The 24,410-nt window shown below is 43.8% G+C and overlaps 1 protein-coding gene across 1 annotated transcript in view; it reads left to right on the forward strand.

Annotated features, from left to right (window-relative positions):
* The window catches only part of LOC146860841 (uncharacterized), a 915,295-nt gene extending 894,969 nt beyond the window's left edge, over window positions 1-20,326 (forward strand). Inside the window, exon 42 of the mRNA XM_085646176.1 lies at window positions 20,191-20,326. Within this exon, the coding sequence (XP_085502302.1) occupies window positions 20,191-20,326 (136 nt within the window). The remainder of the gene's footprint in view (window positions 1-20,190) is intronic.
* The last annotated feature ends 4,084 nt before the right edge of the window (window positions 20,327-24,410 follow it).

Raw genomic sequence — 24,410 nt, forward strand, 5'->3', positions numbered from 1 at the left:
AATCTGGAAATGTGTCTGGTTCCATGGGTTATGCGTGGGAACACCCACAGCAACACTCATGGAACGTCCCTTTCACGTAAAGTGCTGTGTGCAATTGGGCCATATTTACAAGACCAGTAAAAGTCACGCAGGGTTGCTTTTCCTGCCTTGGAAATATGGGGCACTAAAAATAAATGCGTCACTGGTGCATCACTTATAAGGTCCCAAAGGCAAAACCTATTGGCTATCCCAATGCTTGTTTTCTTTACTTTTAATTTACTGTATATTTTAAAGTGTGTGCAAATGCATTACAGAGAAAGGAGCAGCTCAGTAGCAAATTAAAGCTCCGGGGCCCTTCGAAAACAAATTATTATATTTTTTTTAAATGGTGAGGGAGACAAACAACGTCGGAGCTAGGGAGAGGTGGGAAGAACATTTAAAAGTCTGTGGAGGACAGAGTGGGGTAGAGCAAAAAATGGACATGCTTGGGGCAACAACACAGAGAGTGCAGGGTGGGGATGTGAGGGGAAAGCAGCACACGGAAAAGGCAACAAGAAAACACATGCACTTCCATGGGGTGATTTAAAAAAACATTTTTTTAAGTTGTTCCCTGAATAGAAACAGTGGAAGGATGCAGCTCATCCAGTCAGAAACACTGTAAAACAGTTATGCTCAAGAGGATGGGCAAACACAAGAAAAGGAATGAAAGCCATTGAGTAAGAAACACGCAAAAGAGGCAAGAAAGTCATACAATCATGAGAAATAAGTCGATTCAAAGCCCTCTGTAAGCATTGGTTTTGTGCACAATAGATCGTTCAAGCGAGACCTAAAAATGTTAAAATAAGAGATGAGGAAGAGCTAAAAGGAGGGAGAAAGAGAAATGATATAGAAAGAGAGAGTGGGAATTTGAGTTAGAAGAGAGTAAAAAGTATAGGGTGCAAGTGAGCGACTAAACATTGGGTGAAGGAGAATGAAAAAAAGGAGGCGAAAGCAGGGTGGAAGAGAGGTTAAGGAAGATGAGCTAGAAAGAAGGAAGGCATGGAGGGGATAAAGAGGAGATGGAAGACATAGTGAGCAAGAGAGATGAAAGGATACAGAAAGATGGAAGAATAAAAATGGGTAAAGAGGGGGAGTGGATTGGGCAACTGAGTGTGGAATCCTTGTTTAAAACACAAATGCGTCAAAAGTCTCCATGTTCTGTATAAATCCCACTTGCACATTTTGGTGCCCCCCAGCGTGATCACAAATTATTTAAGCATTCTAATGATTCAGTGCTTTGAAAATAGCCTCTCTGGTTATGTCAGGGCCCATTTTATGTCAGCATTTGAATTCTTGCAAGGGTCTGACTTTGCTACCTTTCTGTAAATCTACATGAAGCGGCTGGAATTATGTCAGAAGCTATAACTCCAGCAAGCCCGGGAGCGGTGCGTGCGTGCGCCACACGCGTGCTTGTCACAGTAAAAGACAAACACACTGCTGGCACAATTTTTTTGATATTAATTTATCTTTCCTCTTCGGGAATAGCAATACGCAAGGCCAAACACCAATCAAAATATAACCTGGTGTCTTCCTGAAACATTTTGGACTATAGCGTTATTTCAGGCTTGTCCTACCAGTAGCTCTCCAGCTCCTTTTGAGTAGCTTTCCGGGGGGGAAAGCGTACTCTACTAAATCGAAAAAGTGTTTATTCGAGAAAAAAAAATTATTTTCAGAGCTCAAGTCATAAGATTTTTGGAGAAAAATGGTTGGATTTCAAAAATACTTTTAAAGTCAAGTGATAAAACATGTAGCATTGGGGAGACATATTAATAATACTGTTACCTTAGTGCCATAAGCATTTCAGCTACAGCTGTTAAGCACTTCCTATGTAAAAAGATTCCAAATTGACAGACTTTTTAAAGTTATTGCTGGCAACCCTGCCAGTGCCTTATGCACTGAGCTGTCAGTAATGTTGAATAGCGTGGCCACCACCTATATCATCTTGTCTCATGTCGTTGCTATTACAAGGCCAACAACATTAGTAGCTCGGGAAAACTTTTATTGAACATAAGAAGCTCTGGTTACAGAAAAGGTTTGAGACCCCTGCGTTATTTACTATTCTAACTTTAAAAACTAGAAATGCTATCTGTTTGAACGTTTTTCCTCAGCAGCCTGCTGGGCACAGCCCACGTGTACAGCGGTGCAATTTGTGATCCCGGTTTATACCCAAAAGAAGCTTGAATGGCGCACGCACGAGTCATGATCAGGCAGAGCGGGACAGTCGGCCGCCGCCGCAGCGGTGGTTTGGAAAGGTTTCTGCACCTATGAAATCTCACCCACCGCCCCTGCCTATGGCTTCGGCTAGCCCGGCGGCATGAGAGCTGAAAGCTTCGTGTGCTGCCACCCGAGTGTGAGAAGGAAGTTTATTGCTGGACCAAACTAAGCAAGCATTTGCAATGCAACAGGTGTCTCGTTTTCGAAAGCTTGAGCGTTTGGTGTTGAAAATGACAAGTATTTTCCTTTAGTTTGTTGGATGGAGTGGAGTCATATATATTTCCATTGCGCTCTTGACATTTGCATGAACTCGCCGCGCTGGAAAACCAGAAAATGGGAAATAGATTATGAGGGGGGGGGGGGGGGAGACCAGAGTGATTTGCTGCCTGGGGGGCAAAAGAAAATGTCACAACAAGAGAATGAGATGCTCCTGAAGCTACAACATTTTCAACAGCGGAGAGACAAGCGTAAAACACAGACACGAGAAATAGAGATACATAGATATGTAAAGAAACAAGAAATGTTAAAGACAGAGTGCGAGATGGGGCAACATGGATGGTAACTTAGCAGAGAGAACGAGAGAAAGTGGAGAGAGACGAAGACAGAGGTCAGTGTGTAGGGTGAGAGAGAATAATCTTACCTGTCTATAGGGGAACTAATGAAGGTCCTGCGCACACACACCGTCCCTCACGACCACGAGGCTGGGCTCAGGCAGCGACGCGCACGCACGAGTCAGTCAGTCGAGACAGAGTGAAGTTCAAGTTAGTGAACCCGACCGTTACTTACGTCGTCACGCTCTCGGCATCCAATTGCCCGCCCCTGCGGTGACCGGCCAATCCTGGCGCAGTGGCGCTGCATGCAGCACCAGGATTGGCTTGGAGGGCACAGTGACTCCTCGCCCTGTCGGCCCTTTTGCTGCCAGCGCTGCCGCCAGCAGGTCCTGCACCCCCCCCCCCCTACTAGCTAATGGGGCCGGCCTGGGTGCGCATGCTCGGGCAAGTTGCTGCCCGGAGCATACATGCGGGGATAAAAACGTATTTTTTTAAACACAGACACCAGCCAGCCCGGCCCGCCCCCCCCCCCCCTGCACACTCCCGATAAAGTCGGGTGCTGCCCGGCGCAGCGGCGCCGTGTAAAATGGTAAGTAATATTTATTAAAACTTGATTTATTTTAATTGAAATTCTTTAACGCGGGTCCAGGGCTGGTGGGGCTACGCCCCTACGCCCCAATGGACGCACCGCGGCTGCTTGCTGGGCACATTGAGATCGCCAGAGGAGTGAAATGCTAAGTGATATCATTCTGGCATCTGACTAGGCTCTGTGTTGAAAGAAATTCAATTTTTCATGTTTTACCGCCTTGATGTGGATTGATTGCCAGCTTTTTATTGCACGTTTGAGGAACACTAGCTGGGCTGCTTTCTGAAGTGTAGCTTCACCAGTTTGTGCTTTGGTTTAAAAGTGAGATGATTTGAATGGTTTGGATTTAGCCCTGACACTGTTAATAATATTTTAATTTCCCTCAAGTGAAACCCCTCACCCTCAGGGTTGCTGGTGAAATTTGAAAGCTGTGCTGCGTAAATATCTTCCCTGAAATGCAACAAGTGGGCAATCGACGATGGCCTGAGTCTGGTAACATGCGTGGGGCTTCAATTCCAGTGTTTATGATGGGGCTCTTATAAATGATCTAAACATGTTTACAGTGTGCCAACCACGCTTTACGAGTGTTAGGGCTTTGTAGTATCGCGAGAGACGATGGGGCAGCCCACGCCTCTCGCTACGATAGGGGGAAGAGCTGTCAGCAAACACCCCCAGAATAAAGATTATGTAAGTGGGCTCGACGGATTTGAGACCACGTGAGCGACTGAATAAAAAGCCCAGGGCTCTGGGCGGGAGTTAGTTCCTAGCTACCCACTGAGGCAGTGGCGTAGCTAAGGTGGGGCGGTGGGGGCGGTCCGCCCCTGGCGGCACTATTTTGGGGGCGTACAAAGGCATTCAGATAAGGCTTGGCTTGCTTTCCTGGATGTTCGGGTACGGGCAGAGAAGGAATAGGACTCTTTATTTTTGTGCTGGCAGCTGTCCCCCCCTCTCTTCTTATTATTCCCTTTCTTTCTGTCTTGCTCCTCACTTACTGAAAACCGTGACTTGAAGAAACGGTTCACAACCTCTCTTTCCTTCTTTCATTTAGTTGCTTCCCTGTGAAATGGATCCAAAAAAAGAAAAACACTCTTGCGACAAATGCCCTTTTTTCCGACATTTTTCTATTCCAAAGTGCAGCGGTATGGAGAGAAATAAAAGGTTTTAAATATGAAAAATAAATACATAACTAAATAAAGCAAAACAGAGTGGTTGCAAAGTGGCCAGATTGGTTTTATTTACATCCAAACACATCAGCCTCACTTTACAGACTTTGCAGTGAAGCGCTACTTTTGTTTTCTCGTCTTTCTTTGAACAGCATTGTTGTCCCCAGGTGGGGAGTGCACCATTGCTGGAGGTACTGCAATACCTGGTTGATGGGTGGATTGGAAAACAAAATGTGTACCATGGCTCTGTTTATGAATGTGGTCTTTTTAAACCATACTGCTTACGTTTTGTAAGGATATAAGCAATGGACTTTGAAACGGTTCCCTTCAGGGCCCTTTAGTCATGTCCTTAACTTTTCAGGTAAAACCACTCGCTGATTTCTGAATAGTGAGTGAGAGATTGTTAAGGTAACCATGTTGTTTCTGCTTACTTTTCACATGCTTTACTTAATATTGCATTCCCTATGAGTGGTTGCTTTTACTTTTTTTTTGAGGCAGCATATTACTCTTTTCAAGTGCATAATTTGAATTGAGCCACATCCAAGTGTTTATAGCGGGCACAATTAGGTTATAGCTGAAGGCAGTGCGAGTTTCTCTCAGTGGGGAAGTATGGTGTTCAGTGGGGGAGAGGCTGTGTCACTATGGCCAGAGCTGTCGAATTTGGAACTGGGGAACCGGGTTCAGCCTTCATGACCAGTCCACCAGACCACTCTACTGAGGGAGCACATTCCCATGCTAGACCTTTGAAGGCCCCACTAGACCTTAGAAGGCTTGATGTCTTCGCACAAGCAGGTGTACCCTTGGGGTGTCAATTGTGGGTTAACCTTGAAGGCCTGTCCACCACAATCCATACTGAAGTTCATTTCCAGTCTTGCGGGCAGGCCTACGAAGCAGCACACCCTAGAGCAACAGTGATCCAGTGACTGTGACTCTGTCACTGAGGTCACATGAACCTTGAGCAGGTTAGGGCGATGCGAACGGTGTGACTGCACTGGGTACCTATTTCGGGTGGGTGCGTAGTGTTTGCAAGTATATTATGGTTTAAAAATTACTTGCTGCCTGATTCCTGGCCTCCAGCAATTTTCAGAAACAATAAAAATGTCATGATAACTTCGGTGATTAATTTTCTTCCTAGAGAGAGATCGGAGTTTTGTCTAGTGGAAGGGTTGGCTCCTGGAAAGGTAGCACAGAGGGTTAATGTGCCTGCTGCAAAGAACATGTACCATGCAGATCACAAAGTGCACTGCTTTAATGGGGGGACCATGATGAATGGTAATTTAATGTCAGCTGTAGATGATGGATCCCTGAACAGTGTCATGTGTGCATGTTTACATTGTGCTGAGGGGATTACCAGGTAATTATTCACGCAGCTTTCTGATGGATGTCACATGCAGTTTTTCTGAGTCCTCAGATAGATCATGCAGTCTGTGTGTTCTCTTTTGTACTGCCAGTCACTGGTGTATTCAACTGTGTAGCCTTGGAGCGTGTCATGTATGTGCATGTAACTTGCATGATTGAGGTAACTATTAGCGGCGATACTACGTGTCTCTCGGACCTCTTTCAAGTGCTCGCCGTCCTTTTTCCCCAGCAACCCCCCCTTCCCCAGGGGCGGCAATCTGAGGGATAGCCCCGGGCGCCACAAGCTCTAGCTACGCCTCTGCCTAAAACCATGCCTTTTACCATGTTCTACCCTGACCCCACCCCCCAGCTGTCCCTAAAAGTACCTCTACCCCCTCCCCCCGCCCTGAGCCCTAAAAACTTTCCCCTTTCCAAAACTACTGCAATCCATTTCACCGCCCTGAGCCCTAAAACTGCCCATCTCCTAAAAAAAAAAACTCAAACCCACTCCTTAAAACTAACCTGACACCCTCTCCCCACCCTGAACACTAAAAACCTGCCCCCTTTCCAAAAGTACCCCGTGCCCCTCGCCCTGACCTCGATAGGCGACCTCCACCTCTAAAAAATCCCCCCCAACCCAGCCCTAGCCCCACTTACCTGTTCTGCATCCGGAGCTTCCTGTTCCGACGCTTTCCGGCCAACCTGAACACTGGAGCGCTATCTGCCTTACCCACCATTATGCGTGGTTAAGGCAGATTTGTTGTTCAGGCAAGCATGGTTACGCTTGCGGTATTCTGGAACGCATGGCTCTTCCTGCGTTACTCCAGATGTTTCCCCTCCTAACAGCTGGCATATGGTAGCAGAGCATCCTGGGATTCAAAAATCAGTTCTAAGGAAGAATACCTGAACTGCTCATCTAGGTCAATTCTTTGATGGACAGGTGATCTCTTAAGTGTAGGTTCTGGAGGAAGGAGTGAGAGCAACAGTGAACAATCTGTGTGTGGTGAGTATCAGGAAGAGAAAAGGGATGAGCCCCGCGGTGTAGCATTAGCCCCTGCAGCCCCCGCATTGCAGGGGTGGCCCTTAGCACCAAAAGGTCCCCTCAGCACAGTATCCTGACTGGGTCTGAGACCAGTTAGTGTTGGCTTGATACACTCGGTTTGTTGGTGTTGCAGCAAAATGGTTGGTAGGTGGGGGCCTCCATGTACTTTGCAAGAAGTGGGGGGACTCAAGTTTCATTACGCCACCAGATTAGGGAAAGAGAGTGAAGAACCAAGAAGAGAAATTGGCGAGAGACAAAAACCTGTGGTGAAAAAATGCAGGAAGAATGAAGAGGATTATGGGTTAGAAAAGGAGGGCTAAACCCTGGGTAGACAAACGTAGAGAGGAGCACCAAATGAGACGCAAGGAAAAGAGAAGAGCATATGGAAGCAAAAGAGGAAGGCAGCTGGGGCAGAAGCAGTGCTTATTTATCAACACCAGCACTTATTCCTGACAATCATGGTTGCACTATCAGTCTATTCTTCAGAAGAGTAATTCCATAGATTATTTAAAATATCATTATAAATGTAAATTCGAATAGAAATACTCATCCTGTCTGTTCTAACAGCTTTGGTGACATGGATCAATCCAAAATGGGACATTTTTTTTTTAGTGTTATGGTCATAGGGTAACAGAGCACTGACATTTGCCAGCGCTGGCGGGTTGCACAAGGTACAGTGGCGTGCCGTGAACTCCCTTGGGCCTTACCACTTATTATTGGTTACAAATTAAGAACTGGACATAAGGGAAATAGATTGTGAAAAGGTGAGCAGAGAACCATTGAGAAAAGATGAAAGGATTAAAGGGAGGAAGAGGAGATGTGTGGCAAGAAGGACTGACAAGAAGAGTGAGGGATAGAAGAAGAGAGGGAAAAAAAAGTGAATGGCTTTTTGGAGAAAGCTGAAGTACTGTGGCAAGAAGGATGATGAACAGTGGAAGGTCTGTGGGAGGGTGAGAAATACCAGCATCTTGATTTTTACACAGTGCTTGCCACCACAGTTTTACTGGCTGACGCTATGTAAGTTGTATGTTTCTGCTACCCATTTTGATGATACCCAATTAACCAACATTTGAAGGATGAGGAAGAGGGATTAAATCAGCCATGGCAGGATTTGTATTTGCCAGTTGCTGGTAATGTCTGTATACATGGGGAAAAGCGGGTTAAATAGCACAAAACCAGCTACAAAGCAACTGTGTACTTGAAGATCCAGAAGTAAAAGGGAGAGTGAAAGACTGAGCTGAAGGTGAGAGGATGCCTGGGAGCATCAGGGGGATCAAAGGCTCAGGGGAAATAAAGCAGTGAGAAGGCTCTTGGGAGAAAAGTAGGGAGAGACAGCCTCACCTCAAGGTATTTCTGATACGTTTCCTCAACTTTTCTAGAAACACAGAGGTCGGTTTTCTAGAACCCCCCTGGCACGAAAAACTTAGTCAATTTCAATCATCTTTTTTCCCATTTGATAAATGCAAAAAAGTTCAATAAGAAAACACAGTAAAAGAAATATGCAAATACATGTTAAAATACAACAATTGAGTGATCAATTGTTAAAATAACAATGGTCTCAAACATATCCATTGCTAAAAACGCACATTACTAGGGTATAAAAAACAAGGCGACAATTCATTTTCAGAACAAAAGATAGTAAAAACATGTTTTTAAGAGGACGAATGAGTTAATACAGCTCCACTCCTACGGAAGCTCTGCCCAATCCTACAGTAAACTCCATTAACATCCTTACAGCCATTCATTAAACAATTAAAAACAATCTATTAAAACTGATCCAATAAAACAACCCCCCTCTCTGAAGAACCTTTCCTAGTTCGCAGAACGGAATATAAAACGTTTGCAGTCATAAAACAGACGAAAGGTGTTTTCAGTGTATTGATAACTGCAAGGGCTGAAGAATGGGATGATAAACTCAGTTTTGTTAACAAAGGGAGGAATAAAAATGTTCTTTCCGTTTTATAAAAATTGCAGAAAAATAAATGTGTGGGGATCAGTCATCACAAGGGCATAGCGATAAATAATTTAAGGAATATGCTTGTGCTGGGTAACCTGCCATGAGGGGAAAAAAGTTCAATCTCATCCTAGGTAATAAATATCGGTGCAGGGCATTGGTGACAAAGGAGAGATATGAATCGTGTCCCGAGGCCACTCTAGGCAGGGTCTGGTAAAAAAAAAACGTAGCTTTACTTTGATTACGCTGCCATCTTTCTAGTTCGCGTTTATTAACTTAGTCAATGTGCCAACCCGAATCAGAAAACGAGTTGAACTGCAACCATTCCATAACCCCATTGGGTAGTAATTGAAAAAAGATGAGTGCAAGGTAGTGATCAATCCCATGAGACATGACAGGTATAGTTAGTGGAACACCAAATCCTCTTTCACTAAAGAATTACACACTCAGGAACACGGGGACACAATAGACACGTTTTTAAAATGTATTTATAATCAGAATCCTAGACTAGTACACACGATATGAATTGTAACCATTATAAAGATAAATAAAACGGCTGCAGCAACAAAGTTGACCAAGAGTGTAAAGGAGAACCACTCTAACATGGTTGCGGAGAAAAGTATATACCAATCCTGCCCTCATTTTGCTACTGTAAGTGCTAATCTAAATCTAGCGCGGCAGAAAATAAAATGTATTTCGAGTTATAGAGATGGTACATGCTGGCATACCTGTTAGAATAATATCTCTTATGTTCAATGCAGTCGCAAGTTCTGCTGTAGTGATAAATCAGTGAGTGTAGGCTAAATGACTCCCATCCCAATAGCCTTCAATTGGGACTGGAGATATGATCCTATGTGGTGCCTGGCGTGAAGATTCCCCTCTACCCTTCTCACTTTGTGCTCAACTTTTATAACATAATCTCACTGTTGTGTTTCCCCTAATCTTGTTTCTGGAACCCATGTAGCTACACATTCGCTCAATGGATTAATGAGTGGTGCTAGATAGCAGAAGGCGCCATAGGAGTCTGCCTATGGTGCCTCTGCATGGAACTTGCCTTTAGGAGCAGTGGCAGTTTCTCCTCGAGGGCGTTGGGGCTCCGCCCCATTACCAAAGTGGCGTGCTCAATTTTAAAATCTGTTTTGTGATTACTTTGTCTTCTATCTTCTATCTAAATAAATAATAGTAAGTCTATATTGCCGCCGTGCAGTGACAGTGGCCGTTCGTGGTGGTTGCTGGCTGGAGGCATGTCACTCACTCACGTGACTCTCACCTTGCATGCTCCCCCTTGTGGTCCCAAAGAAGCCTAAGTGTTTGCCGGGCTGACAGCCTCACAGCCCTGAAGACTGTGATGTCATGAGCTCGGCAAAGACCTAGCTTCAGGGTCCATTCTCCACCCCCTAATGGCATGGAGGCAAAATAAGCCCCGGGCTTTTTATGTCCAAGGCTGGTATCGCTAACCCTCCACGTCAATCAGAGAGTGGCGAGCTTTCCCAACTCATTAGAGAGCGTGGTGGGACCCACCCTGTGACGAGTTGGGAATGGGGTTTGGCAGGCAGGAAGCCGAGGGTTCGAGTCTGCGCAGACTCGACCCTTCCCGCGCATGTCCTGTGGTGGAACTTTCTGGAAGGAGGATCATGGTTGGACATGGACTGCAGTCCCCCGATTGATTGAGACTCGTCCATCATTTCTGTGACTAGTCTCCGTAGAGTAGCCGGCATTGTTGGCACGGCAGTTCACCAGCAGCCCCTGCCCAGGTATGGCCCAAGCGGGCATTTTTTAAAGTTGCTGCAGTGCACACCCATTAACAAGTGGCTTCACGCTGACCGCCAAGCCGTTTCCATGCCTTGCTATACGGTTTGCAGGGCACGGTACCTTGGTCTCTCTTTCAATGCTAGACCTTCGCCCCCCTTCGCCCTCCATACTTCCCAAACAAACGCTAACTTATGTTTCTCCCCCCATCTCTTCTCCTCTCTCCACCATCACTCCAGTTTTGCCGTATGCGGCCATTGGGATAAGATTGTTCTCCCCACCCTCCAATGAGCTGCCCATTTCCAGACAGTAAGATTCTTCTAAGAGGGCCGGCTACCCCAACCACATATTTCCTGTGACGCATTTTTCCTTTATTTCCGTGACCCCATTCACCAGCTTTTCTTATCCCTACTTACTACTCCAGGCCTTTTTCACCACGTTACCAGTGAGCTGAGCACCTGGCCTGCACAGGCCACGAAGGAGTGTTCTACACGGGAAACTTTATGCCTAGCCTCTCAGGCCGTTTACACCTGTATCACACTGGACAGGCTGTTAGTTTATAGTCTTGTGGAAAAGTTGCGGGGCGAGTCTGCTGCTGCAGATACACAAAAGGCCTGTTTGGACACAGTCCCTGCCATACATTCAATCGCTTTCAAAATTGCAGCATCACAAGGTCTGCACCCAGTGGCGACTAACTGGGCACTGAGGGCTCGTGGGTATAGGGAAGCTGTGCACCCTCTCCTCGAAGGTGCCACATGCCTCTGCTGATAAAGATTTTATACGTTTGGCATTTAGTGAGAGAAAAAGATTTGGGCGCATCTCAGTGGCCCTCAGTTTATGGATATCACACATATAGAACCTGTTGCATGGGCACTTCAGCTCACTGAGGTACCTCGCTCTCAGCCACCAAGTGGGCACGTTTAGAAATCGGCTGTTCACTCATTTACGGCTTAGAAAGGATGGCCTTGGTTCATTAAACACATGCCTGTACTATGCCAATAAGCCTGGTATGGTATTCAGTGATTCAAGCTTGTGACACAAGTGCATCAATCTAAAGTATGCCAGGTTTGATCTTTATCTTGATGGCATTTACAATCTCCCTTTCCTCTATCCACATGCCCAGATCGTTGTACAATGTGGCTCATTTAAGCTCCAGGCTCTCCATGTCCCCCCCCTTCCATCAACATTTCTTTGTTTTCTCACGTCCAGACACCTCCGGGATTCTATATTTGACCGAACTGGCCACTAATTTATTGAGAGATTTCTGTTTGAATATGGTAGACAAAAGGTTGATTACCCAAATGGGTTGACATCTAATAACAGTGTGTTTTTGAGACAAAGGAAACCCAAGGAATATTAAGAGACCATGGGTGTGAGTTTTTTAGAAGAACAAGGGTCCCTTACTGTGAAGTGCCATAAAACATATTGCATAGAAGTATAAAGAAGCAGCACAATGCAATCTGAATAAAACGGAGCGACAATCATAAGTAATTGCAATTTAGAATGGTTCATTCATGAGGCCTTGGAACTGACGATAGTTTGAGGGGAGGCAGTGGCCTGTTTGTCTTTAGCACAGTGGTTTCCAAAAATCTTGAAAATGCACCATTTGCCCACTTATTTTTCAAAATTTTCTCGGGAGGAGAACCCCCCGAACCCTCCTTAGGTCATTCGAGCTCGCTCACTGCGTTCGCTCGCCGCGGTGTGCTCCACCACTAATTTTACATTCACCACTTTCAAATGTCACCAGCCGCCACTGTTTAGGAGAGAAAGAACTGAGGAGACGTGAAATGACAGAGAAAGAGAGGATATATAAACCTGCTCCGGGGGATGGGGTCCCTGGGGCCATAAGTGGCCTGAGGAGGGGGGCAACGCAGCCCCCCTCGAAAAGAATTACAATATTTAAAAAAAGGCCATGCCCCAGGGGATTAGGTCCCCGGGGCTGATTAAGGCCTTGGGAGGGGGGCCACCTTCCAAACTTTTTATTTCCCCCCCCCAAAAAAAATATGGGAGCAGGCCCTGGGGAATGGGGTCCCAAGGGCCAATAAATTAGAAAAAGAAGGGGGGCCACACAGCCCACTTCTTAAAAAAAAAAAGACCGGCATTGCGCCAGAGGCCACGCCCCCTCCTTGCAGTACTCTGTGGGAGTCCCTGGGGGCCAACTAGCCCACCAGGAACCTTCAGTATGCGTCAGGGGGCTTCAGAGGCCACGCTTCTTTTAACACCTCTCTGCAACGCAGCTCTGTGGCGCTTACTGGAGGTACGTAGTGGGCTAGTTTGAGCCTAGGCACACTTAGGATTCAAGGGGACTGAATCTCTCAACTTAGAATGGTCACAGGGTGCGTTTACACAGTGGTGAAGAGAGGGGACGGGGCCTGAGGTGACTTGTGCAAACACGCCCTATGGCACGTTTTAAGTTGGGGAAATAATTCCCCTTCAATCCTGAGGGACCCTGGGGGCCAACTGGCCCACCAGGTGCTTCTAGTAAGAGCCACTGCGCGGCGTTGTAGAGAGGTGGTGCAGGCCGTGCCCTTTTTTACACCTCTCTGCAATGGCTCTTACTGGAGGTACCTAGTGGGCTAATTTGCCCCTAGGGAGCCTCAGGATTCAAATGAACTTAATCTCCCAACTTAAAACGGCCACAGGACGTGTTTACACAGTGGTGAAGGGAGGGGACTGATGACATCACTGATGACATCATCCTTGTGATAGAGTGGCAGACCTCCTCTCACACTAATATAACCTTTGATACACATACTCAAAAATAGAAACTAACATTTTCGAAACAATGAACATACCAATACCACTTACAACACACCTATTTAGTAATTACAAGATCTACACATACATCCACTCATTCACCAACAGTCCCTATACTGTCACTCATACATGTACTCACTCATCATATGTACTCATACACCTATACATCCTGTTACACACCGCCACTCATCCATAGAGTTATTCACACACATAGTCACACATGCAAACAAAGTATCAAACATCCATTTACTTGCATATACAGTTATACACACACTACCACACTTACTTCTACAGAAACTTACACATACTTACTCTCTTAAACAATCACTTATAGAAACACCTACTAATTTGTACAGGAACTCTTCCAATCTCTCACTCTCTATACTCACTTATATACACCAATACTCACATATACTAGTTTAAAACATATGTAGTTACTCATAAAGACACTATTGAGACAGTCATTCACTCACTAACACACCCATACACACACTCATCCACCTATACAGTCCTGCACACATGCTGTCTTCAACACATACAAACAGTGAGTCACTCATTCATGCATCTATGCACTAAGTAAACCCCCCCACCAAACCATACAGACACTCAGACACTCCTACTGATACTCAAAAAAAACAACTAATAACCCATATAGGCACTCATGTGGCTACTCATCAACCCATGCAGCCACTTATGCACAAAGTGAGAGACTGATACAGATATTTACATATTTAAACATTACTCACATATAATATGATCTTATTATTATTAATCCATGTATTCACTAAGATACACTTAATCAGTCAGTTATACAATCAATTTTACAAAACAAAATCATCAATTTAGACACTTATTTACCCATTTATTCTTCCATCGACCTTACGATATACATCTATAACACATATTTAATTTTCAGAAAAACACATATTCACAGGATGATGTCATCAGTGATGTCATTTGAGATGTCATCAGTGATGTCATGAGTGATGTCACTGACCATGTCATGAGTGATGTAATATGTGACGTCATCAGCAGTGCATTGCGGGCGTGCGAGTTATAGTTAGCTGAACTAACTATAACGGGGGAATTTATATGGTTTTGTACGAGTGAAATGTCCAACTAACTATAACGCCCCTGAAACCTATGGTTTTTTCAGTGAATATATATATATATATATATATATATATATATATATATATATATATATATATATATATATATATCCAAACAATTGTCGCTTTTTCTTCATTCAATCAACAGCCGAAGACCATAATGTTGCAAAAGCGGTGATTTATTGTTGCTTCGCACTCAACCCAACGCGTTTCGGGGACAACCCCTTGATCACGAGTAACAGGTATCGTTTGGCCAATCTACTTGAAATAAACAGACCATCATGTGACAAATAATAATGGAAAACAGACTTGAAGAGTTACCATCACTCTAAAAGTTGTTTTAAAGTTAAATAAATGTGACAAAAACATGAAATGTTCTTTAAAGCATTGGAAACAAAATAATTGCTGATTTAAATTATTTTTCACAGTGTGAACTTCACAATGGAAAGATAAATAGTCTCAAGGATAAGCTCTGAAATTCATTAAACATGTCATTATTAGCTATCTGTCCATTCAATAGACCCTAGGAAAATTTTATTGTTCCTCTCTTAAATTAATGAATCATACCTTGAGTCATGCTCAAGAAAAATAATAAAGCCCCAGTGGGCAATCATTGTGTATCTCAAAATGATTATATATGAGGGTATTGGACGAAAAATCAGTCATCAGCATTGCATTGCGGGCGTGCGAGTTATAGTTAGCTGAACTAACTATAACGGGGGAATTTCTATGGTTTTGTACGAGTGAAATGTCCAACTAACTATAACGCCCCTGAAACCTATGGTTTTTTCAGTGAATATATATATATATATATATATATATATATATATATATATATATATATATATATATATATATATATCGCAGCAAACCATTCCTACAAGCGATCGTCTTCACCATCGATCAAGAAAGGGACGGACTCCACTTCACTGTTCCCAATTTGTTTTATTTTTATTCGTGTGCTATGCCGCCGTAATATATATATATATATATATATATGAGAAGAAAAGGTTGCCCTTGCAGTGAGAACGCTCAAATAGGTGAGTAATCCTCTCTTTATTGAAGTCAGAGAAACGGAACAGCACTCCACTTTGCTTCAAATTTCATCAAAGCCTGACCGGTTTCGGACTCCCCGTCCTTGTTCACAGGCAAAATCAAGTAACAGAAACTTTGCAGCACACCTGCTTTTGATCTTAAACAGTCCCGCCCCACGTGGGCTTTCAGGGCAAGTGCATTATGGTATCGGCAGTTCTGCAAAGTCCGTAGCTTGGAACATCATTTAAAACATAACATACCCCAGTGGGTTGATTCAAAGTCCCATGCTGCTCCATTCACCATGCTGTAACTTCAATCCGGGCTCACCCATTCCGACCGCGCCTCTATTAGACGCACCAGATCCGCTGTTGCTCGCGGCAGAGCGTTCTCGCGACCGGGGCCGTCTGCTAATATGAGAAGAAAAGGTTGCCCTTGCAGTGAGAATGCTCAAATAGGTGAGTAATCCTCTCTTTATTGAAGTCAGAGAAACGGAACAGCACTCCACTTTGCTTCAAATTTCATCAAAGCCTGACCGGTTTCGGACTCCCCGTCCTTGTTCACAGGCAAAATCAAGTAACAGAAACTTTGCAGCACACCTGCTTTTGATCTTAAACAGTCCCGCCCCACGTGGGCTTTCAGGGCAAGTGCATTATGGTATCGGCAGTTCTGCAAAGTCCGTAGCTTGGAACATCATTTAAAACATAACATACCCCAGTGGGTTGATTCAAAGTCCCATGCTGCTCCATTCACCATGCTGTAACTTCAATCCGGGCTCACCCATTCCGACCGCGCCTCTATGAGACGCACCAGATCCGCTGTTGCTCGCGGCAGAGCGTTCTCGCGACCGGGGCCGGCCGCTAATATGAGAAGAAAAGGTTGCCCTTGCAGTGAGAACGCTCAAATAGGTGAGTAATCCTCTCTTTATTGAAGTCAGAGAAACGGAACAGCACTCCACTTTGCTTCAAATTTCATCAAAGCCTGACCGGTTTCGGACTCCCCGTCCTTGTTCACAGGCAAACTCAAGTAACAGAAACTTTGCAGCACACCTGCTTTTGATCTTATATATATATATATATATATATATATATATATATATATATATAGAGAGAGAGAGAGAAGGAGTGAGAAGCGAGATGGGAAGTGGGGCGGGCAGAATCATGAAGCAGGGCAAGGGAGAATTGAGGGAGACTGAGAAGTGGGTGTGGGGGCTTGGAATGGAGTAAGAGAGCTAGGAAACATGCATTCCCATAGAGTTCTAAATAAGAGCCCCCTTCATGTATACAGTGGAAGGATACAACGTATGCAGTCAGAACACTGTGAGACTGATATGCTCCTGAGTGGAACAAACACAAGAATAGGGAGGAAAGCCAGTGAATCAGAAGCAGACAACTGAGAAAGACAACACATCTATCCTGTAATGAGCAAGGGGCTGACTTAAAGCCCACACTAAAGGTATGTTTTGTATGGGAAACAATAGGTCTGCCTACAAACAGCCAGAGCTATATATAGCTGAGACCTAAAATGGACAAATAACTACATTTTCTAATATAAGTCGGGTGATATTCCCATCTCAGCACCAGAGAAAAAGTGGCATTGTCAGCATTACGTGCACCTAGGAGACTTTTGCTATGTCAAAAGCTCTGCCAATCAAAAACTGCTACAGAGAAGGAGATGTTGCATTAAAACTTTTATTGCAAAAATTGCTCTCAGAACTGTATTTTGTAGTACCTGAAGTGATTCTACACATATACTAAAAATACTATTCCGTAACCTACGTGCAGAGTCCCACATGACTAGAAAATGGGGAATAGCAACACATAAATGTGAACGGTTTAGTGAGGGATAATAAGGGGTTCAGGGAGGGACATGAAACTACAAACATGAACCCAAAAAAGAGTAATCTCATTACTATTCACAAACTGCACTTCTAAAATTACTACAGCTGAAAAAGTCCCAAGACAGTAATGACTGTATTCTCCAGCCCAGCCTTGGAGTAAGTGCAGCACTACACATGGCCACTCACAGACACTGCAGCAGGGACTTAAAATAACAACCCATAAGAAATGATGTTAAATAAAAACAATATTGATGTATAATAAATAAATAAAGATAGTTTAATATATGTATATAATGTAATAATGTTAAAAATATATAGTTTATAACCATTTATATAAATATAATATGTAGTATAAATTTATTTTAACAATAACATTAAATTGAACTTTCTACTTTTGTTTAAAAAAAACTGAAATGTATTATATTCATAATGTTTAGTACATCTTTTTCAATATTAAATATAATTACAGTCTTACAGTAGATGGGTTTTATTTTTAAATCATTTTTATTGTGATTTTGGAACATGCAGATGGGATTTTAAATAAAAATATCTTAATTCTTAAAAACACATTTTAGTTAATGTACTCTAACATTTTATTTTATTATTCTACGTTTAACATAAATATGTAGCATTATTATACATTAATATTTTATATTATTATTTTTTTTAAAGTATAATAAACTTTAATAATGTTCTCGATACGTTCTCATAAGGAGAATGCTGCTTCAGTGGCAAAGTGAGTGAAAGGTTACGCTTAACAATTTTACACTCTTAAATCCTGTCACTGACTGACAACTTCAAGCGTGTAAATGGTTACCAATTTAAGCCTTTCACGCAGCCTTTCTCTTTTAGCTGTCAAGTTTCCTAGGTCCATTGCATGATGCAATGCTCCAGTCCAGATTTGTTTTTCTTTGAAGTCTGGGACTAGTAATCTTGTTTTATAATGGAACACTCAAGACTACGACTCCCAGAATTCATAGAGCAGAACCTGGACAGGAGCAGCACATCACGAGTGGTGTGTGTCCGAGCTGAACAGAGTGCTGACATATAACCTAATGCTTTTAATTTCCCAAAATGCTTCAAGGACTGGGACAACAAATGCATCAGAGGCCCCCTACCGAGAGTGCAGAAGGTTAGGTCCTGTGCATTTAGCTTTTCGCCTGGACTGGGCTCTCAGGGCTGAAGACCTCACTGTATGTTGCCTAGCTGGCTGCTCCAGGGAGGTTTCTGTCCTTTTATCCTGGCAGAGCAGAGCGCACATTCGGGACAAATACAAATTCCTAGTTCATGTACGTTACATAACTGTTCCTTCTTCGCGCCAGGATTTTAAGGGCAGCACAAAATAGACGTTTTTTACAGGACTTGGGGGCATATTTACAACGAGGCGATAAAAAATTATCGCCGCTTTAGTGGCCGTTTTCGGCCAAAAAGCAGCGATAATTTTATCGCTATATTAGCAAGGCCACACTAACGCGTGAAACCTTGCTTTAGCGTGGGGATTTCTAACGCCCAGCTTTGCATCTCTAATAAGATGCAAAGTGGGAGTTCCTGACCTGACATGATAGGAGAAATGTCGCTAAGCGACATTTCTCCTATCATCAAGCCCCACGCTATGAAGCATAGTGTCAGGAAAAGTAGCGATAACACCTGTTATCGCTACTTTCCTAACACCTGCTTCAGGACTGACTTAGCCATGATATCCTATGGAAGGAGGATATCATGGCTAAGTTTGTGAGTCACTATCAACAAGCTAACGTGAGATTATCGCTGGGTTTCCAGCGATAATCTCACGTTAGCCAGTTAGCGCTAGGATTTTTATCGCTGGTGAGATAAGCGTTGCTAATAGCACGCTATCTCAGTGATAAAAATCGGCGCCAGCCGGCTAAGTGCGCTCAGAGATAATTATCGCCGGTTGTTGTTGATATGCCCCTTGGGCCTTCCAGTTAGTGAGTTAGAGAGCGATCCTAAGTTTGTAGCACAACATCAGAAGATGCAAAATACTCTACTCATGACAAGTCTTGCCAAGTAATGACGTATTTTATTAGTTGACTTTCCAAGCGGTTTTTTGTGAAATTCAGCTTTTTCTGTGTTTCATGTCTCCACTGCTCATGTACCGCAAAGATAAATAAATACACTACCCACTCCGAAAAGGCGCTCATGCCACTCCCTCTATGGTTCCTACCCTCCCGCACATGTGCAAACATTCCCCAATGCATCCACATCCATTGCCCACTCCACATGAGCAGGCCATTCCCTCACCTCTTTTGCACTGTCCTGTTGTCAACCGAGCTCGAGCCAGGCCCCGACTTCATAGGTTCGAGTCCAGATAAGAGTATCCCTGCAAGAATAGGGTGTTCGCGTGTGTGCGTGTGTGCGTGCGTGCGTGTGTGTGTGTGTACACACGAGTGCAGACACCAGGAAATAAATGTTTAAATTCAAATTAAATCAATGAATGAAAAAAGGAAAATCAAAGCCAACCAGTAACGTGAAGATTGCAAAGAGGAACAGAGGCGGGTTTATGGGGGAAAATATGGGTGGGAACTAGACAAGAAAAAAAATATGATGCATTTAAACCTGTATTAAGAGTGATTGATGTATTCCCTATAATGTATTTTACTACTGCAAAGTATTGACAGCAACCCTTTACTTGCTATCAGCTGCTTGTAACATTCGGCTTCCGTCGATCAAATACCTGTTTGTTTTATGTCAATTGACATTGTTATAACCCTATCACGTTTACGTTCATTTTATTAAATGTGAAATTTGTTTAAAAAAAAGTCTTATCTCACGAATCCTTTTATCTATTTATTTATTCATTTTCGTGCTACGACCAGCGCCAAGCCAAAGTGCAATTGCTGCCGAGTTCTGAAAAGCAGCGCAATGACGGTGCTACTCGCAAGCTCGGATGGGACAGTTTCATTCCACACCTACTTCCCGGCGGAAACATGTGGCTGCAGCTCTTGTCAATAGGAGATAAGAACACAGCGGGAGCGACGACAGGAGCAGCACAGCTTGGCCTTAGACTGAAAAATAATTCCAATTTGGTAGTCATTGGTCTGCACGTCTCCAAGAATCTTGTTATGATTCACAGCTTTAGCATGTCTTACTTTTCCACCAATCGAGTGATGGTTTAGTAGAAAGACTATTTGGGAGTGCAGGAGAGGAGAGCGGTGCCCCTTCATGTTTGTTCAGATGCTTTGTAATGTAATGTAGGGGTGATATTTGAGTTTTTATGCAGGAATGTTTCTGAGGCGAGTTCTGTTTTCTGGTTTGGATTTGATATGGTCTTACGTTTTATTTGAACTCAATTACTCTGTGCAGTTTTCCTGGGCTTTCCTATTAAAGATTCCATTAAAAACCTATAATCAGTGTCTTGTGGCATTCATCAAATGTACAGGAGCTTTGAAAGACAAAAAGCGCAACTTACAGGTCTGGAAGAAGAAATAGGGCCAAGAGACTGCCCAGCTGACGAGGACAAGCCAGCCCTAGCTGGCGCGGCCTCCACTAGACTGTCCGTAGCCCTGGCAAGGGGATTCAGCGCTTAATTTGAACCAGTGGTTTCCGGTGCTCAGCACTAGCACTTAATCGTCAACACCGGTGCCTGTAGCGCAAACTCAACCCAAAGGTGCGCTTTTCATGAGCACCAGTTTAGAATACATTCATTTTTCGTTGGCCCGGGGAGATTAAGTGGTTTGCCCAGAATCACAGAATGTTGAGCCTATGCTGAGACTCGAACCTGGTTCCCCGGGTCCAAAGTTGGCACCTCTGGCCCTTACGCCATACCTGCTCCCCATTTGTAGAGCTTTGGTTAGTTCTGTTATAGGCAGTGCTAATAGGGGTTATGGTCTGGTGGAAGCTGCCTCCTGGTGAGAGCCCCGGCACTTATTTTTTCACAAATTAACCACTGCAAGGAGTAAAGGATCTATGCGCGAGGATGCAGTTTCAGGCAGCCACAAAGTCATTGCAAGGCACAGGTAAACATCCTAACGCCATGGTGGTGCTCACAGGGAAAAGAGAAGATTCAGGCTGGAGGGTCCATGACGTGCCATTGACCCATTTTTAGACTTTGCTTCTGAGAAAAGAGGGCTAGGAAAAGAGCTTTGCTACTAGTATTGTTTAATTGACAGGTGATGGATGCCAGTAGAACTCAGCTAATGTTATTTTCCATCCCATAGTAAGCAAATTTGCAGGTTGTGGTGCTCTGCTTCTGTCTACGATGAATGGCAGGTCGGAGGTGGTATCCATAGCGAACCACTGTGCGGCTACGGCTCTCTGAACTGCCCGCATCTCCCAACAGCAGTTAAGTTCCTGATTTGCCCACAGCCTACATCATCACCAACACTCCCAGGCTCCGATCCGGCCCACAGCAATTATAAGTCCAAACCGTCAGCATCCCTCGCCACACCAGTACCCACACTCACAGGCCCAAAACACCAACAACTCCAACTCTGTCACCACCAACACGAAAGGGCCTCCATAATACCCAAACCAACATCCACAGACCCCAACCAGCTGGCAGCCACCACCTCCACCAACATTCATCAACCCTGAAGCAGACCATGTCTCTCCAGTACTACTGGAGAGACATGGTCTACACAACTCCTCCTGCCTGCAGATCAAACTTGGAGCATGCACTACTCAGCTTGTGGTACAGACTAGTAGGGGTGCTGTTACCTGGAGTCAGAGGGAGGAGGAAATGCAATGGGGCCTCATTTATGAGGTTTTGGCGTAGGGCAGCCCAGCAAGGAATCTTGCGTCACTGCCCTACGTCAAAACAAAAGGACAGGAATGTGCCGTATCTAAGTGATACAGTGCATTCCTGTCCTTTTCCCCAGTGCCAGCGCACAATGGGCTGCTATGGGCCAACGCAGGCACCCTTGCACTGTGGTGCAAGGGTGCCTGAATTGCGGGGCTGATTGATTTTGTGCAGGAAGGGAAACTATCCTGCACAAAATCAATCAATTCAGACAATTACCTCTTTCTATGTGTGCTGGATTCTGCAGCGCACGTAGAAAAAGGAAACAAGCATTGGCATAGCCAATAGGTCTCACCTTTGGGACCTCATAAGTGTTTAGCCATGCAACAGTTGATGTTGTTGCACCAAGGATATTGTGCTGCATAACTAAATACTTATAAGGTTCCAAAAGCGAGACATATTGGCTATGCCAATGCTTGTTCCTCTTTACTCTCAGTATAGCGCCGTGCACTCTTTTAGAGTAGCCGAGTGCTCAACAAATCCCATCATTCATTCACAGACAGGCGGTATGAGTGCAGTACTGTGTTAAGGCTCAGATATGTATATGTAGCTATGCGCAACACAGCAGCTTCTGCTTGGAAGCAGCACACGCTATCTAACCGAACACATTAGGGTTTGTAATGGTAGTATTGGGCATCTCATGGTAACACATTCCATATAATAGTAGCAGGTCTGCTAGGACTTTGTTTTTGTGGTCCACATATTAACAGAATCTATAACCTTTTGTGGTCCTGTCACCACTCAACAGCCCTCTGGCAGATGTCACTAATTTAAATATTAGGGGCACTCTGACTTGTTTGATAAACAACTCGGATACAATTAGGAAGCACCAAAACATATGTTTGCAGCGCTTTGTATATGATGGGAGCAATTATGATCCTCTTATATTTGTTAGTACACATATTTTATATGTTATTAACAATTATGGACAATATATTTCCAGTCACATTATTTAAAACTGGTGTTGCATCTTCCGGCATGTAATTTATCATTGACAGTTCTTCTGGTCAGGTGGTGACACACTTAACAGCCCGCGAGGTAGATATAGCACAGATGTTTCTGATGTGTTTCCAGTGTTTTAATCCATTTCTCTTTTTGTTGACACGTACATAATTAGCTGGTGGAAATACATTTTTGTGCATTTTACTATAGTAAATGTTGATTTACTGAAATATTTCATAAGTTCTCCTTCCGAGCAGCCTGTTAAACCCAGGGTGCTTAGGGTGATATAGTTGGGTAGTTCTGATTTAAAATGGATGCTAAAACCTATTTTTCCAACATGGAAAAGAGCGCATTTGAACATTTTGTAGAAGCAAGACGCAACGCAAGTATTCACTTTCAACTGGTTTCACAGTTAACCAATCACCACTGTTAATGCAAAAAAAATTGCAGAGCCTGGTGAGAGAATCATTGTTACATACACCTCGAAGTGAAAACATCAACATGCAGCTAGGAGTGTTTGGAGGAGGCAACATATGACTGTGTAATGCCCTGTTGAGGGAAACTGGCAGTTTCGATAGGCAGAGTTTCCATTAGGCTGTAGGTACCAAGAGAAATGGAGAAAGATCAGGAAAGCTGAAGAATGCAAAAGTCCATCTTGCATCATTTACGTAACCAAGTGTGTGACGTGGGCTTGCAAAAAGGCAACCTCGTAAACACACTCTGCTCTGGAGCCGCTAGTGGTGCTGACAAACGCTTTAAAACAGGATGGTGGCAAATCAAAATGTTAAAAATAAAGTGTCCAAATAAAACCATTTGATCATTATTTTTCAACACGCACTCTGATATTGCACGTTTACTGTGCTGTGTAAAACACTCTACTGTCTTACACGGCTAGATCGGCGCTATGCAAATAGTGCAAATAAAATACAAAAACATATGAAATGCAGCAAAACTGTAAAATTAGGCACAAATCCCTTGAACATTGCTGCTGATGTGTACACTTTCTCACATATTCTTGCTAAACGGTGTTCAGAGAACACAATCACACTTCTAATTTAGCTAATATGGCCCTTCCCAGTAAAATACAATTCTACTATCACATTTAGTAGTTTCTGTTATAATCCTTCATCTAAGGCTCACTACCTTGGCAGCAAAACGTGTCTATGCTGCAGTGGGCTTATCACAAGCAGTAACAGCTGTCAGCACTGCCTGGGCAGCACCGAGCAAAGCCAACCTTCAACTAGGACATGCTAAATTAATAGCGACAGAAAGGTCAAGATCACCTGACACAACATCAAAACTATCCATGGAGCAGCTAGACAACATTGGAATGGGCTTCCATTTTCAAACATGGGA

The sequence above is a fragment of the Triturus cristatus genome, chromosome 3_1 (genome assembly GCF_964204655.1).
Source record: "Triturus cristatus chromosome 3_1, aTriCri1.1, whole genome shotgun sequence".
Classification (NCBI taxonomy): Eukaryota; Metazoa; Chordata; class Amphibia; order Caudata; family Salamandridae; genus Triturus; species Triturus cristatus.